This window comes from Atractosteus spatula, chromosome 1, assembly GCF_055471065.1.
Source record: "Atractosteus spatula isolate fAtrSpa1 chromosome 1, fAtrSpa1.hap1, whole genome shotgun sequence".
Taxonomy (NCBI): Eukaryota; Metazoa; Chordata; class Actinopteri; order Semionotiformes; family Lepisosteidae; genus Atractosteus; species Atractosteus spatula.
Genome location: NC_142706.1, coordinates 62,121,268 through 62,138,284, shown reverse-complemented (window position 1 = coordinate 62,138,284; position 17,017 = coordinate 62,121,268). Strand labels below are relative to the sequence as shown.

Here is a 17,017-nt window from a genome sequence, read left to right as displayed (position 1 = left end):
CGTGTTGCTGACTCCCAGAGCACAGCCAGCCGTGCAGACTCACACATCCGCCCCCTCCACTGCACACCTGCAGTCCGAATCCCTTTCCGATCACGCGCCTAACGGATCCTGTAAATGCACGATGTACTCCTGGAGATGCACACATTCTCAGCTCTTTGGCATTCATTTTCATTTTTTAAGTTTTCTTTCAAGCAGTCGCTTACTTCTCCAGTCATACAGCTAGCCCCTCCAAACAGTGTTGAAGTGAGAATGTGATTTGTCCTAAATTAAGAAGACGTATATATTCTTGTGGCACCTTCAAACCAAAAGTGCGCAAATTTAGAGTGGACAAATAGCGAACCATCTGTGATCCCCAGGTCCAGCAAACCATCTGTGGTCAGACTTCAACGGGGCTCGAAAGTGGCCGGTGTTAAAAGAGGTCGCTGAGTATCTTTCAGCTGCCCATGTGTGTTAAAACACAGATTCTCACTTTCAAAGCATTGCATTGCTCCCCACCGCTCCTGAGACCCGTGATGTATGCATTGGGTTTCTATGCAAGCATCTATGTCAGGCCCCTGGAACCTGCGCGAGGTCCTATGAGACTCCTCCTGCTGTCGCCATGGTCAGTGTCATGGTGCCGATGTTCAGTGTCCGAGTTGAGGCTTCTGATTTTAACTTGACCGAAAGCTCTGGAGCTATAATGAGACTCCACAGACCACTGGCTCTTCCTTTTCAAAGTGACCAGTGGCGTCAACTGAGTTCTCAGTCTTCAGAGGCAGTGCTGGGGGTCAGGTTGTGTGTGTGTGTGTGGGGGGGGGGATCAGACATGCAGAACTGCTATTTGAGAATGACAACCCCAGCAACAAATACAGGGCGAGGGCCAATTTGAAAAAAGGCTCCTGTCCTCCAGGAAGTGGCAGCAGATGTTTTGCGAGGCCTCTCGTGCTCTGGTGAGAGAATTTCGTGGTGAATTCTGGATCGGAGCCAGTTTGGGGGGGGGTGGAAAGAGTCAAAAACTTTGTGTTCTGTCAGTGTGCGTCTGTCCTGGGGGGAGGGAGAGAGAGGGAAGTGGATGGGGGGGGGGTCACTGACTGGCTGTGTGACTCTGTGACGCAGACAGGGAAATGAGGAGGGGGGGCAGCAGCAGGCAGAGAGAGAGAGAGAGGGGGAGCTTTGGGGGATAGCAGTTCCCATGGATTTTACACAAGAGGCTCAACTCTCGCTCACAGCGCTGCAGTTCCCGAAAGGGACAGGACCAGTGAGCATGCTTTGAGAGGTAAAGACAATTCTCCTTGGCTTTAGCATAGGTGGCGCTATAATAAGTGACCTCTAACCTTGTACTATTAAACAGCTTAGGTAGGGGGGTTGGGCTTCTGTCATTGCACTCTTAATTAATGGTTTAGTGTTAATTTCATAATCCTGGTTGGTTTTCTGTTTTCATGTGCACTGTTGGCTTTTAAAGTGCCTCTGGACTAGCTCCGCTTGAGATCCATTTGGTCTTTGCGTTTGTCCCGTTAGTTCAAGGACACGGTTGAGTGGCAATGAAGTCTGAAAGCTTTTCCTTTTTCAATTTGAAGTTAAGAGGTGGGCTCTCATAGTCACGCCTGATGCCACACTGCAGACTGTTGGCATGCGGCACCGTTATTTTGAAGCATAACGTTCAGAAACGGTGGCAGGAAAAGTGCTGTCCTGTCCTGCTGCGTCACAAATCATCCCTGAAGGCAAGCGGTCGTGCTCTGGTTCTGTTAATGCTTTATTTTTGTGCTTCCTTTCTTGGCGTTTCCTAAAACAGACACTGGAATCTTTTCCCACGTCTTTTGCATGCCGTTGCTTTCCTTGGCTGTGTGTGTGTTTTGGTGAGGTGGGGGGGGTCCTTTTCATACTACTAAAAAAACAGCGGTTTAAGTCCAGAAAAGTTCTGCATGTTCCCTCTTCTTCTGGGACGAAAGGGCATCAGGCGGTCGCCTGGTCCTTCTGATCTGTAAATCACAGCGGCGAGAGCTGGCCCCATTAACCTGCAGCAGTCTGCTCTCTGCGGAGGGGCATGCTCCTGTTATCTGGCCCATGCTGCCAGAGATCGCTTGATTAGCTTGGTGTAATCGCACAGCACTGATGAATATCTTGCGGAGCAATGAGCAGATTCACTGAATCTCTGGTGAATGTGTACTGTCTATACACCCTCCTGTACAGCCTTCCGTAATGGAACAGTATTACATAAAGTGATCATGGTTTGCTGTATAGCCCTCTTAGGTCGCAGTATCTGTTACCTGTGGGTGACAGCCTGGCTATTAGTCACGAATCACGCCAGAGCCAGCAGCATTGGCATGACATCCCAGGTGGATGCAGTCCTTTTAATCCTCTTATGAAGACAAAACATTTTCAGACTGGGAGTCAATGTTATTGTGTATAGTGACAGTTGCCGACTGTGGAGTAAAGAGCTCATGAGCCACAGCTCTCTCCTCACTCAGCATCGATAGCACTGAATCCCAGTGCATATGAAAACCGAATCCACACAGCTGGTGGCCAGCGTGGATTTACCTCCCACTGGCTGCTCTCCAGCAGTGGTAGACTTGCATTCGAGCCCGTGGCTTTGCAGCTGATTGGTAGGGCGAGGTGTGAGAGTGGAAGGAAACCTTGATGATCGGGAGTCATGGCAGGCTGGGACTGAGCTGCTAAAACTGTATGTGTAGCAGAAATAGGCTTACTTTGTAATCTGGACCAGATCTCTAACTAAAGGAGTGATCAGTGCCGTTATCTGAAATTAAGGGTGTTAACACATGAATGCCGGTTGCCATTTAAAGGTGACAGTGGAAGGTGTTCGCCTCCCTGTTGATATGCACATGGGCATGCTCATCCATTTTCTTCATCTGATTCAGGGTCACGGGAGAGCCAGGGCCTCGTAGCCAACTCTGCCAGGCTGAGAATAAAAAGACACTGGGCACAGACGCTCCTAGGGCCAGTTTTCACCAAAGGCCCCAGCGCTGCAAGGCTGCAAATCTAACCGCTCCGCCACAGTGCCGTAATTACTGTAAATCCTCGCTGTTATACTTGACTGCGTTTCTTACAGTTGTGTGCTTGAGGTCTAAACTGGGGGGTAAAAAAAAGTTTATTTTGTCCTTCAAGATCATGTATTAGCTAAGGCTGTTTGGAAAGTTGCAAGAGTCACAAGGAGAGATCATTATTGCACATGGGCTGCCCAGGGGAAAGCAGGCGTGAATGGGTCAGAGAACATGGACACTCTGTGGAGAGAGGCGCCTTTTCACTGCAGTGCTGTGTGATCTGGCTCAGTGTACTGTCAGTTTCTGACAACAGCCATCATCACCCACCTGTCAGACGTCCTCCCAAACAGGGAATTTTTTACTAATTTATTATTCGTTTTTTGCCAAACCGTCTAATTACCACCTTCATTCACACATATAAGAGTTTCCTGAAAAGGATGCAAAAAGAGGTTAAAGCCTTTTCTGCATTCCAAACCATGATCCTTTTCACAGCCAACTCGAGAGCAAGTTCTGTTCAGAATCAGACTCACAGCTGTTGTGAAATGACCTTGTTTCTGGACAATATCCTACGAAATTATTCCTTTTTTGTCAATAAGAGCTTGAGATTTCTCTGCCAAAAATATTTCTGTTCCCCTCCCTTGAATGTTTGAACAGCGGGACAGCTGTTACCGCTGTGATCGAGACCCCCCCCCCAGCCCCCCGATTTGATTTATGAGGCAGTACGCGGCAAAGGGGGCTGCCGAAATAAAGCCCAGCTCCCAGCTAATCCTCAAATGCGCCATGCATTCTCTCTAAAATAACCAGCGGCCTTCAGCAAGGCCATCCCAGCGGCAGCTGCTGGTGTCGGGTTTCCTGGTGGCCTTTGGGCTTTCCAGAACAGCGCAGTGCCAGTGTTCTTCCTGCGGGGGGCGCCGTGGCGTTGGTTGCAAAGACCCTTCTCGGTGTCTCGGTAGACTGAAAAGTGAATTCGCCAGCGGATCTGTTGTGAACACCTGCCCTGGCATGTGGACTTGTGCATTCTTCACACTTTGCCGGGCCCTCCAGCATGGTGCACTTTCATCACATACCCGAGAAGATGCTGAAGCAGTACCGCGTCACCCTGAACGTACGAGCTTCTCCTTAGTCCTTTGTTCTTTCGATTTGAATACACGGTGTTTCTCCAGGCTCAGGCACCCGGCACCCGGGCTCAGGCACCTGGGTTGTGTTGGGTTGGGTTGGGGGGGCGGGGGAGGGGCAGTGCCTTGTGCATGGGCTTCCTGCTGCCTCCAGACGTTCCTCCAGCAGCTGTGTGGTGGTGCCTGAAGCTGGTGGGCATCGAGGAGGGCCCAGGGGCTGCGTGGCGCGGGCGCAGTGGCCCGGTCTGGAAGTCCGTATCCAAGCGCCGTCTCCGAGGAGTCAGCAGGGCAGCGCGCTGCCTGCCTGCCTGACAGGATCTCTCCGCGCTTATCTCTTAATGACAGTGTTTACAGGAAAACTCTTCTGGTTGAAAGTAAACAGCTGGCACAGTGAAGTCTAGGAATTACACCCCCTCTCTCTCTCTGTCTTCTCCTGTTTCCATCTCGGTCTCCTCTTGGGTCGCTGTTTTTTCCCTCCCTCTGTTTCAGGTTGACTCCTCTCTTGCTGTCGGCTGTTCTCCGCTGCCTCTGCTCTCGGTTTTAAAGTGACGGGGAACTAACCGTACACACCAAGAGGAGCCTTCAGCCGAGTGTGTGCCCGCTCATGGGCCTGGCCCTCCAGTCTCCAGATAGACCCCTGTCAGCTGTTGGTGTGCTGTGGAGGGCCAGGATGTTTTCTTCTTCGCTTACAACACAAGCTCTCCCCCTACCCTTAAAGCCCCCGATTCCGAAGGAATGTGTCTCAGTAGTCGTAGCTCGTTCTCGCGGGTTGCTGGAGTGGCTGGGCGCATGAGTGAGGGGTTTGGAGAGGGGTGGCACGGTATTGCTGGGGCCCTGGGTTCAATTATGGACCTGGGGTTCTATCTGTGTGGAGTTTGTATGTTCTCCCTGGGTTTCCTCCAAGCGCTCTGGTTTCCTTCTACGGTCTAAAAACCTACTGATAGGTTAATTGGCTTTTGGGAAAATTGGCCCTGTTGTAACTGGGTCTGTGTGTGCCCTGTGAAGGACTGGGGTCCCGTCCGGGATGTACCCTGCCTTGCGCCTGTTGCTTGCCGGGACAGGCTCCAGCCCCCCTGTATTGGATGAAGCGGTCAGAAAATGGACGCCTGGATTGGGAGGGGGACCGTTGTTTAGCATCTCCTGGGTGAAACCTGTCTGGTTTGCTTTGCTGTGGGAGGGTGCGAGGAGGCCTGAAACAGTGTTATCTGTCCAGAGAGACAGGATGAGAAAGGGGAGGAGGACGGGGTGGGGGTTGTGTCTGCGCGTTTATCACTGGAACTGAGGTGGGGGGTTATGCTGTGCATTCCAGTGAAATGGCTCAGTGGCTCTGGAGCATTCTGCCTAATTAGACTCAGGCGCGTGATCTCCTCTGGCCCCGAGTTCATCAGCGGCCCTGGCCAGCACTTCCTCGGAATGTCATTGACTTTTTGCATCTGTGTGTCATCCATCACAAATAGCTTTTTTTTTTTCCTCACTCACTATTTGTTTCCTGAGTTTTTCTTTGTGTGTGTGTGTGGGGGGTGGGGGCGTTGACGAATACCACCCCTTCTTATAAGTCAGGCACCCTGTTCCCCAAAATGGATCAATCTGCAATCTTCATTTTGAGCCATTATGGTGGGAAGGGGGCACAAAGTTTGCTCCCCAGTTTGGGGCTGTGCTGCCCCACCACTAACATCTTCTCCTGCAAGCTTAAAAGACGTTCCCACCATTCAGCAGGGATACCTGTCATCTTAATGGAGCTTTGCTCAAAGGGGGTTACTGGGAAAACAGGAATCTTGGCGTGTCCTGGCTTGATGCAGCTGCAGGTTTTGAAAGTGGAGCTCAGAGACCGCAAGTCTGAGGGGGTGACGTGCAGGTTTAGATTTTGGGGTTGAAGTCCTGGGCCTCTAATAATTCCAAACCAGATGGAGAAACATGTGCCTGCCTTGTGCATGACCTATCCACTTTTCAGAGTCCCGTGATGCCCATTTCCCCTTGTCTGTGTTTTTCTATGCTGTTTGTGGCCCAGGTACTGTGTGAGATTGTGAGCATGAGAATGTAAGAACCGAATAGAGAGGTTCCAGAAGAGAGAAGACCCTCAGAGGTTTATTCTCATCCACTGGGAGTTTCCCTGCCTCTGCTCCTCTGTGCCCACATGCCTTACTGCTCCTAAACATTGTTCTCATTTGCTATATAATGCTGTACCGCGCACTGTTGAGAAATAAATGATTGATTGTTTGCAGTCCTGAAGTGAGTCAATAGTAGTCATAAGACTTGAATTTTGTGTTAAAAAAGAGCATTGTCCCAACTTTCCTTTCTTTGAAATCTAGAGCACAGACGGACAGTTCCTCGAAGGCCTCTGTCTTACAGAATCGCTGCAGGACCTCATGTAATGGGTGAATGGATGTCGTACCTCAAATAAATGATTGAAATAAATGAAAAGGTACTTGGGACCTGTGGAAGGGACCTTGAGGAAGGGAATCTCCCCATCACTGGACCAAAGGGCACAGGAGACGGGCAGATCTGACCAAGTACCGGTGTGATCTCGGCTGTGGGAGCTCGGAGGAGGAAATGGGAAGCAAGCATGGCCAGCTAACCTAGAATAAGGCAGGGAGCCGTCATTTAACATCAGTTTCATCCAGCGGTCTGAACGGGGGGGTGTGGCATGTTGAGAGACTTTGTGATTGTAAGGGGTAGGGGGTTTTGGCAAGATGGTGAAATGAAATCGGGTGGAGGGGAGCTTTGGGCTTTCCTCTCCTCTGAATCGTTGGGCCCAAGGACGGGGTCAGGCCTCCCCGATGAAGGCGGCCCATTCATTGGACGGGCCCCTCCTGCCTTTCCCCGAGCGGCGCGCCCTGCGTTCCGGAGAAGCTGGGAGCACAGAGCCGCTTTGACAGCGCGGGACAGCGGGCGCTCTGTGCTGCCGGCGGAGAGGGGCTCCCGGGGAGGCAGGAAGCCTGTGCGTGGCGCGTTGGCCCGGGAGATGGAATCTGGCCTGTTTGTTCTGGCAGCGCGGAGCCCTCGGCCTGGCCCCCTGCTCTGAGAGGGAGCAGTGTTAACTGCTGTAGAAGAAAACCCGCTCCCATCTGTAGAGAGACGGGCCCAGATTTCCTGGAGCCTCCCACTGGGAGCTGGATAGGGATATACTGTATCGCAGCATGGCAGTGGCATTGGGAGGTTTTCATTTTAGTGTGTCCCTGTCATGTTTAAAGGCTCTTCCTGTATATGGGTTAAAATGTAGCCTTTTTTCATTGATGTCTTTTTATATGTGAATGACAGTACATCAGTGGTTCTCCCCTAACGTTTTGGATTTATTTTTAATGCATCTATTCCTTCACGGGGGGGAAAAAAAAATAGAAATCAAATTCAAGGAATCAAGGTGGGAAGTCCACACAGGCAGGGGTGCATGTCAGATGGTTTTCTGTTCAGGCTGAGATTGTATAGGGTTAATATAATCCCGGAGGAACTCCCACTACTGTATGTAGCGTTGTGATCCGTTTCAGGTTTGACCCAGTGGTCTCTTTTACATGCAAACACAGTACAATTGCACATCCTTTAAAATTTATCATTTTACTTCCACACAGTGCAAATGTATTTATTTATAAATAGGGTTAACGTTGTTGACTTTAAAAATCCAGCACGTGCTGAGGCATCATATCCAAAATCCTGCCGCCTTAAAAAAACCCAAACTGACAGCTTTGCAGAGATCTTTGCAGTCCTGATGTGTGGGAAAGGAGCTGTACTGATTGCAGGCTGTTGTCAGTGTCGTGTTTGCTACCGCAGGATGGTAATCTGCAATCTGTGCAAGCCCCCTCAGCTTCCAGCTCTGTGTAATGTGAGCTGACACGAGATCTGGGTACACTTAAAAATCCACCTTTTATGTGAAAAATGGCTGACTAGTGTTGCGCATACTTTTTGTCGTGGTTATGTAATCATGGCTGCTGTCAACACTGGCGCCGAATTCTTCACGCTGCTGTGAAAAACCTTGGTGCAATAACCATGTTTCCTGTGTGATGGGAGGTCAGAGGTCACAGCTTGTTCGCCACCGTGCTCTGTGTGTGTGTGTGTGTGTGAGAGCGCAGACACTATTTCCCTCTGGCCAGCAAAACCCCACGGTCAGAAGCCATTCAAAAGGAACATGCAGCTTTTTTTTAAGTCATTCAGATGGTAGCTTTTTGCTAGAAAGCCATCGCCTGAGGCAAGGCTGACTGTTCGAGGAAGTGGAGTATCCTAATTGGAGGAGGCTGTTGGGAGTTCTTCCCCTCATGCAGTGAAGTCACAATTTAGAGAACAGTAGGGGGGAATGCCTCATTCTCAGGCTGTCATAGCTTTACAGTGCTTTGTCCAAACTGTTTTCTTGCTTCTCTGGAGGGAGACTGGCTTGGAAGAGCCCGTTAATATGGCAGGAGGTGACTTTGCATTGCCCTCCTTTGTCTCTCTGCGGTGTGGTGTTGAAAAGGACCAGCTCTCCATTATGGCAGAAGAGACCTTTTTTTTTTCTTTGCTCCCTCCCTCCTTACTTCTGCTTTTGCTCTTGCTGCTGCTGTTTGTCTGTTTCAGGATGTGCGCTTTCTCTCTCGCTCAGCTGTTCGTGTCCCACAGGAATCCTGAGTGAGTTCATGGCCCTCCTCCTTCTTCCTCCCAGAGTCCACACCTCAGGCCCCCTTTTCCTTCCTCCTGCGTTTTCCTGCGCCGTCTCTGCACAGGGGCTGCAGTCATGATGCCCTCTCACATCTGGGCGGTTCTCAGATCTGTGGTTTCAGCAATAAAGGGGCTCAGTGCACTGGGTGAGGTACAGATGTGAAGTCACCTCCTTCCCCCCTCTCTGAAATCCAGACAGTAGGGAGTAGATGGCTTTTGGCACGGCATCCCACTCGGCATTGAAGGCGAACCGCAAGGCTATTTTTATATTGCGGGGTTAGAAAGAATCAGCATTGAGGAGGGCATTTCAACCACAATAAAAGTCAAATGAACACAGTGACTTGTAAGACCCCCAATTTACATCACACAATAGACACAATTTCCAGGTACGCACAGCGCCATATTCTGCGATTCAGAACGAGGCAACACAACTTCCAGTGAGGTGAGGCGGCCCTGTTACATTGTAAACATGCAGGCTTGTGGATACATCTCTCTTAATCCAATAGAAATATTGCTCTTGACTTCGAGATGGTTTTGCCTAAAAGTACTACTTGTTTAACTCTGCCTGCAGATCACATTGAAACTTTTCTGTGGTGAATTGTGCTATGCACAACCTGTACTTATTCGCTTGTATGTCACATTACATTAGTCGTGACAGTGACAAGTGAGCGGGAAGGGCTGCTTCACCTCACCTGCGGCAACAGGGCAGCTTACAGTAGTGTCGCAAAATTCTACATTTTGTGCTCAATTCAAAATTTGTTTTTTTTCTATACCTTCAATGAATTTAGTTACCGAGATGTAATGAGCAGTCTGGGGCTCTGGGACTGCAGATCCCCCTAAACTTTGCTGTAGACTCTGTGGAACACGCAGATGGGTACTTTGGAAGGAGGCTCTTGTCCTGTCCATCCTCTTTGTAGTCTGCATTAGCTGCCTTTTACAGTACAGACCCATAGAGGCTCCTGTCTTCTGTTTGTGTTGGGATGAGGATCCAGTTACCATTCCAGAAAAGAACCCAGAAGAAAACATGCAGGAATGGATCCTATACATTTCCCTTGATAAGTATGGGTAGATGCGAGGGATTAGCAGCCAAAAAGTCCAAAATAATGGACTAGAGAGCTTCTTGAGTGTTTCATAATCTCTTGTTTTTCATGTTCTCTTGTTGACTGTGAGGGTTACGTCACAGTTGGTCAGTTTACACAGTAATTCCAGGCAGTGGACCAGAAGTGCTTACCCTGATTAAGTGGACATCTCAGCTTTGGACTTCTAAGACTCCTAGAGGATTATAAGTGGGAGCACAAGTAGATCAGACTCTCCATTTCTGACAAATTCAAATTTGAACAGGAATACAGTTACATTAAAGGGGCTGTTTTGTATCTGCCTTCTGAACATTTTGTAGTGACATTATTGTTTAGTTCCTTTGCCATTCGTACTATTTTAGAAAAACAATTAAGCACCTTAGTGTTTCACAGGGCTAAAACTCCCAAAAAATATTGTGGAGATGTAGCGCTGTAGTTGTAGCTCTTTCACAGCCTACACTTATGGAAGAAGGAAAGCAGAATAATGCCACAGAGGTGAATTAACACCCTGGAAAAAGCTCTTATCTGTTGCGAGTTTACTTTAGTTTCACGTCCATCTCTAAAGCCTTTTCTGAGAGCAGGTCCGTTTCCTGCGATGGGCACCTCTTTGGCGTTACGAAAAAAATCCTTGGGGATTTGTTTTCCAATCGGCCTCAGTAGGGGCTAGAACAAGTCCTGCAGGAGGCAGGTAATCTGATAAACCTCTGACGAAATACAGATGACATATATTCTCTGAGTCACAGCTGACATTAGGAGTCAATAGGAATCCCGCGCTGAGGCCTAGTGGCAGGCTTAACGTAATACTGCTTCATTTAGTGACCAAACATCAGTTCTCTGCTTCAGAGTGTTGCAATGGGAAAGTGGGGGGGGGAGGTCTCTGTCACTGATTCTCCACTTTTTTTTGCCTGTGTCGTGTGACATGCAAAATTTTCCATGCCCCCCCCCCCCCCCTTCCTTGCTTGGGTATAAATATCATGAGGTGCCCAGTGAGTGATAATTGTTGAAGCATGCTTTATATTTTTTTTTTCCCAGCAGGAATGCGTGGGCCAGACAATCACCAAAGGGAAGTCTGAGCTTTCTTTATAACTCTCTTTCTTGGAAGTCCCAAATCCCTGTGACCTACCCCTTGTCCCGCTGCTGAAGTTTGATTCATCTTCCTGCCGCTGGGGTCTGAACATATTTAGGCTTGTGAGTCTAAAACAGCATTAGGGTTCCCTGTTCAAGTGGAAATGATCATAGTAGACTAACGGAGGTCTTGTGTTGTATATACTGGATGGTCTTCACTGATGAATGGATGACAGCTGTATGTGGAGCAGTCGCCGGCAATGTGGCTGGGCCGGGCCGTGGGGTGCCGGCTCGGGTCTGGTGGCCCGGTGCTGGGCTGGGCCGTGGGGTGCTGGCTCGGGTCTGGTGGCCCGGTGCTGGGCTGGGCCGGGCGGTGGGGTGCCGGCTCGGGTCTGGTGGCCCGGTGCTGGGCTGGGCCGGGCGGTGGGGTGCCGGCTCGGGTCTGGTGGCCCGGTGCTGGGCCGGGCCGTGGGGTGCTGGCTCGGGTCTGGTGGCCCGGTGCTGGGCTGGGCCGGGCCGTGGGGTGCTGGCTCGGGTCTGGTGGCCCGGTGCTGGGCTGGGCCGGGCCGTGGGGTGCTGGCTCGGGTCTGGTGGCCCGGTGCTGGGCCGGGCGGTGGGGTGCCGGCTCGGGTCTGGTGGCCCGGTGCTGGGCTGGGCCGTGGGGTGCTGGCTCGGGTCTGGTGGCCCGGTGCTGGGCTGGGCCGTGGGGTGCTGGCTCGGGTCTGGTGGCCCGGTGCTGGGCTGGGCCGTGGGGTGCTGGCTCGGGTCTGGTGGCCCGGTGCTGGGCTGACCTGTGGGGGGCCAGCTAGGCTGGTGGTGCTGGGGCCTCCAGCCTAGCCAACAATGTGTGTAGCTAGCTCACAACTATGGTCCCTTAGTGGGCGGCTAGGTGGTGGTTGTCATATTAAAGTATAAAAAAAAGTACCCTTTGTTTTCCTCTCTTTCAGGTGACGACCGCTTGCGTGCCAGCACCGCCCTCTGACCTGGTAAGTCTGCGAATCTCAGAAATCCCCTTTGCCAGTACAGCAGCCCAGATCAGCCAGTTTGAAATCCCAGAGCAATTAACAAGACTCGGAAGACAAACAGCAGGCTCGGCCACTGCCAAGAAACGAAATCGGAGGAACGATTTGGATGACACAGGCAGATCCTTTCAAGTCTCGGCTGGCCCTCCTCTTGTTTATTGGGGAGCGAAGAGTGGTGTCGGTTCAAAGGGAGTTCTGCGGTCTCTTTCACCTCTCAACACATCAACAAAGGAAGGGGGGGGGGTTCCGCTATTTCTGTCAGAGAGCGAGAGCCAGTCAGAAAACACTCGCGTTTACAGCCGTGGAAATGAGACCCCTGGCTACGTGAATGATCCACGTCACGTTTTACAAAGCTCCAGGTTCCCGTATCGGAGTCGGCACCAAGCACGCAATATTCCCCTGCTCCATACCTTATTTTGGGTGAATTTGTAAGGACAGACACGAAGTGCTGTTAATAAAAATGTTTCGTTTTCTTCGCTTCATCGGTTCACTTTGGTCAGGGGGCCTGCAGTGTGTATGTTAAAAACAGCAATGGATCGAACAGCTAAACCGTGGGAGTTTATGCCCTCCTGAAGAACAAGCAATGTGCCTTGTTAATGATGAAGGCCAGAATCCCGCTCTTGAGTTACAGCCCAGTGCAGGAATTAGCATTGTAATGATTGAATTCTTCTGTGTGGGATTTTTTTTTTAGCAGTGCTACTTTGCAGAAACTGATTTTGTAATACAGTTGGGGTACTTTTTTACAGCTGGAAGAAAATTTTCCTTGTCATAAAGTTTTATGTATAAAGTTTCATTTCTGATTACAGCTTGTGTAACTCCTAATTTTTGACTCCCACATGACCCAGCTGGTTTGAGACAAGTGATGAAAAAGACTTTGGTCAGTTTCTCTCGTAAAAGTTGCAAAAGAAAAATGTCTGTGGGACTCTGCTGGATTTCACTGCCTCTGAGCCAGTGATGTCATTGGTTAATTGGGCCAATTTTACCCATTTTCCAATTATGTATAAAAGACTTGTATATGAGTCCAAGGCACAGCAACACGTAGTTTCCATGAAACTGCTACCCAGCACAGTAGAGCCATTGTGCCTCGGCCAGTTTTACACCACTGAAGCGGTGCTGTATTTTTGAGGGTGGTGCAACCTTCTCCGTTCTCTCCCTCTCTCCCTTCCTCGTTCACTCGTTCTCTCTCCCCACAGCAGAGGCGAGGAACAGCTCCCTCCCGTCACATCCAGCCCCTGGTGAGTCCCTCTCTCCTCGGTCTCTGGTCTTTTCCCTCACCTTTTGGCCATCTCTCATTTCTTTCCCTGCTGTCCCTCCGCCAATCCCTCATCCCGGTCTGTCTCCTTCTTTCTCGCTTTCATCGTGATTGCCTCTCGCATCCCACCTCCCGCCTCTCGCTCTCGTCTCTCCAGCGCCCCCCCTCCCTCCCTTTCCTGTCAGTGCAGTATTTGCGCAGTTTATGCCCGTGTGAGGCACGGCAGTACAGCAGGCCATGTTGGCTAATCAGCCCCCGGCACTCTCCCTCGAATCGAAACCCCACAGCTGGAGTCAAGAGGAGACGACGTTTTTTCTTGAGTTTCCTGCAGAATTACGACAAAAGAGCTTCTTGAGGGGAACTGAAGATCCTGAGTGAGAACACGGTTTAACGTGTCATCTTGCTTCCCCAGGGCTCCACCAAGTCTTTGACCTACACCAAGCAGAGGAGCACCCTCCCCAGGTATGGCTGCCTCCACCAATCTCCCCCTCCCCCCTCCCCCCCCCCCCCCCCCGTTCTTGTGTCCTCCTGGCCTTCTCTGACCCTGCCTCTTGTTTCTTTCTGCCCCTGCCTCCTCTGCGCCGGCAGGAGCTTCAGCCTGGACCGCGTGATGGACAGAGTGATGGAGAAGCACTACGACTTCGACCTCACCTACATCACCGAGCGCATCATCTCCGTCTTCTTCCCGCCCCTGCTGGAGGAGCAGCGTTACCGCGGCAACCTCAAGGAAGTGACGGCCATGCTCAAGTCCAAGCATGAGGACAAGTTCCTGGTCAGTTTAAAGGGTCTTTCCCCGTACATTTTTATCCTGGGTGGCACAGCAGCGCAGTGGTTAGCATCACCCTGGGTTCAGTTCTGGACCTGGGCTGCTATCTGTGTGGGGTTTGTATATTCTCCCTGTGTCGCATGGGTTTTCTCCAGGTGCTCCAGGTTTCCTATCACAGTCCAGAGACATGCTGGTAGGTTCATTGACATCTGGAAAAACTGTACCTGTTAAGCTCTGACTCCTCCATGACCCAGTGTTGGAAGATGCAGTCTCAAACTGGCGGAGTATGTCAGTGTAGATTCATTTGCTGAGGATCTGCGAGCAATTGGGCACTGAATAAAATCGTGATAAATTACGGTTCTGGCGCCCCTTTCTCTCTTCCTGGTCGAAGGACATTGTAAAGGCTGGAAATGCCCGTGCAGCGTCTTCACATGTGATTATGACCTGATGGAATGAACGGTAAAGAGAGTTTGCATCTGCAGTGCCTGCAGGGGTGCGAACCGCAGCGCTGGGCGCTATGTGCTGACCGTGCTCTTCTCTTCCAGCTCTTCAACCTGTCGGAGAGGAGGCACGACATCACCAGGCTCAACCCCAAGGTAGGAGACCAGCACAGCCTGGGCTGGGCACTGAGGTGCTGGTGCTGGTCTTGGTGCCCTGCTCTTGCTTGCTAGTCTGCATTTGTTTTCCCATCCTTGAATTTTATATTAGTTTCTCAGTGGTGGAAATTGGATACCTATTGCACTGCTGTTTGGTGTCATTCGCTTAAATGGTAAATCATCCACCTGTTTAAACTGTAGCTGGTATCAAGTACTATATGTTTAATGCATTGTACCTCATTTGAGTAGTAATTTGTAATGCAAACAAAATGCAGAATAAATAAGCAGCAGTGTGGTGCAGTGGCTAGTGTTCTGGGTTTATGTCCTTCTGGTTGTGGGTTCGAATTTCAGGTTAGACACTGCTGTTGTAACCTTGAGCAAGTCTCTTCACCTGAATAGCTCCAGTGAAATACCCAGCTTTATAAATGGGTGTGAATTTAAAGCCTCTTTGGACAAAAGTTTCAGTCAAATAAATTAATCAGTGTGTGTCTTTGTGTATGTTCTTTGCTTGTCTAGAAAGGTTTATGCAAAAGTAAATTTTCATGAACAGTGAGAAAGCTTACACTGCTCTGCAGTATGAGTTTTATTTCCATTTTTCATAGGATGCCTATAACCATCAGTAACCATTTACCAAGAATTACTTTAATAATTAAGGAAAAACAAAAGGAATCAAATCAAAGGTGATCCTAAATTAAAACTATGGCATCATCTGTAAAATTGATAGGGTTGCTTGAGCACGTTGAAGAGTGTAAAATCCTATCCAAGGGTTTTCCTGTGTAAAACCAGTGTGACTGCCAGGTAATACTACTGTCAGACACTGGGGAACTAACCTAATCATGTATCGTGTTCCTCCTGTGCATCTGCACTCATTTTGCTTTTGACTCCTTGGACGCGATTGAAGATGCTTTCTAAGTAGAAAGTGTTGATTCCAGTAGGCTCTGTGCCCCCGGAAGTACTGTCTGTATTTGGGAAAGCATAGCAAACTTTTTCAGTGTAATCCTCCTCTCTCGTTGCTCTCAGGTCCACGATTTCGGCTGGCCAGACCTCCACGCACCCCCCCTGGATAAGATCTGCGCCATCTGCAAGGCCATGGAGACCTGGCTGAGCTCGGACCCTCAGCATGTAGTGGTGCTGCATTGCAAGGTGATGGAGGCGGGGCAGGGGAGTGGCCTGTCAAATGATGGACAGCACTGAGAGCCAGTGGGATTTTCTTAGAACAGCTTTGTGTTTCAGTATGGCATACCAGGTGCAAGGGGCAGATGTGCTCAGGTGGCATTTGTTTTGAAAAACAATGGTACACGTCGCTTGTCGATGCTTTGTAATCTGAGAGCACAATAATGCTTTAATCTATCTTTAGTGAGTGATTGCAGATTCTGTTTGTAATGCTGGGAAAAAAATTAAAGTGCTTGTTATATTAATGAAGCAAGTATTAGTTTACTGTAGTTTGCAGACAGGAGGTTCAGTGCAGTTAAATGGTGACTTCACCTTATTTTCTTTATTGGAGATCTTCCAGTACCAGATTTGACACTTTGGTCTGTTTGTACAGGATAGTTCTTGACAGTTGTTCTTATCCTTTTGTTTTTTTTTAGGGTAATAAAGGCAAAACAGGAGTAATCGTTGCTGCTTACATGCACTACAGCAAGATCTCTGCTGGGTAAGTCCTGCTCTTTCCCTCTTCTTATGGCAGCTTTTGTTTGGAAGTTCAGGACGGGCTTCCTGAAAGCAGGCTGGAATTGTGCAGCTTTTCTTACGAGTTATTAGGAGTGATCAGGAATGTTCTGTGCTGAAATCTGCTGCTGGGTTGTACTAAATGCAGGAACTCTACTTTGAAGCTGTGAAATGGAGACAGACAAGCAGGCAATGAACAGCCCGCCTGTGGGAGCCTGAGGTAGCTCTTCCGTTGTGAGAGGTGTGCCAGACGAAGAGAAAATCCAGCGTGTTTTCCTGCAGAAAATCCTATAACATTCGAAGCCCTATGGCAAGTTGTAAAGAACACCTTATCTTTGACCCTCTAGTTTTGCCCTTAAGTGTCCCTGGGGTTAAAGGTTGTTGCACAAAGTACCTTTATTAGATGTGCACTTTGTACATTCCACCCAAACTCTCCATGATTGTTCTAAGCATCCAACAGCTTTTATTCAGAAATATTATGTTTTACTTGTCCGAGAAGTCCCACAGAATCTTCCCCGTTTTACTGTTTTTCTCATGGGTTTAACATAACGTTCAATGTGTTAAACCACAAAACGTGTGGTGTTTTGTTCAGAAATTGGGCGAGGGGAGCGAGCGTGTAACACGCGGGTTCTGTGTGCCTGTGCTGCTGAGCAGCGCGTGAGCTGACCTGAACACCTCTTTCTCTCCACAGTGCGGACCAGGCGCTCAGCACCCTGGCCATGCGGAAGTTCTGCGAGGACAAGGTAGCATCGTCCCTGCAGCCTTCCCAGAACAGGTAACATCTCTGCCACGCAGGTGGAGCACTGGCGAGACGTTGTACAGGTGTATTCCAGATCTGCGGTTTACAACAGCTAAGCCA

The 17,017-nt window shown here is 49.7% G+C and overlaps 1 protein-coding gene across 5 annotated transcripts in view; it reads left to right on the top strand.

Annotated features, from left to right (window-relative positions):
* Nucleotides 1-17,017, top strand: part of tns2a (tensin 2a) — a 70,108-nt gene that overhangs the window by 34,189 nt on the left and 18,902 nt on the right. For all 5 annotated transcript variants that reach the window (XM_088914988.1, XM_088914978.1, XM_088914996.1 and 2 more), the window contains 8 exons: nt 11,802-11,840; nt 13,070-13,111; nt 13,541-13,590; nt 13,717-13,900; nt 14,440-14,490; nt 15,511-15,633; nt 16,080-16,144; nt 16,850-16,933. In XM_088914988.1, the coding sequence (XP_088771114.1) occupies nt 11,802-11,840; nt 13,070-13,111; nt 13,541-13,590; nt 13,717-13,900; nt 14,440-14,490; nt 15,511-15,633; nt 16,080-16,144; nt 16,850-16,933 (638 nt within the window). The remainder of the gene's footprint in view (nt 1-11,801; nt 11,841-13,069; nt 13,112-13,540; nt 13,591-13,716; nt 13,901-14,439; nt 14,491-15,510; nt 15,634-16,079; nt 16,145-16,849; nt 16,934-17,017) is intronic.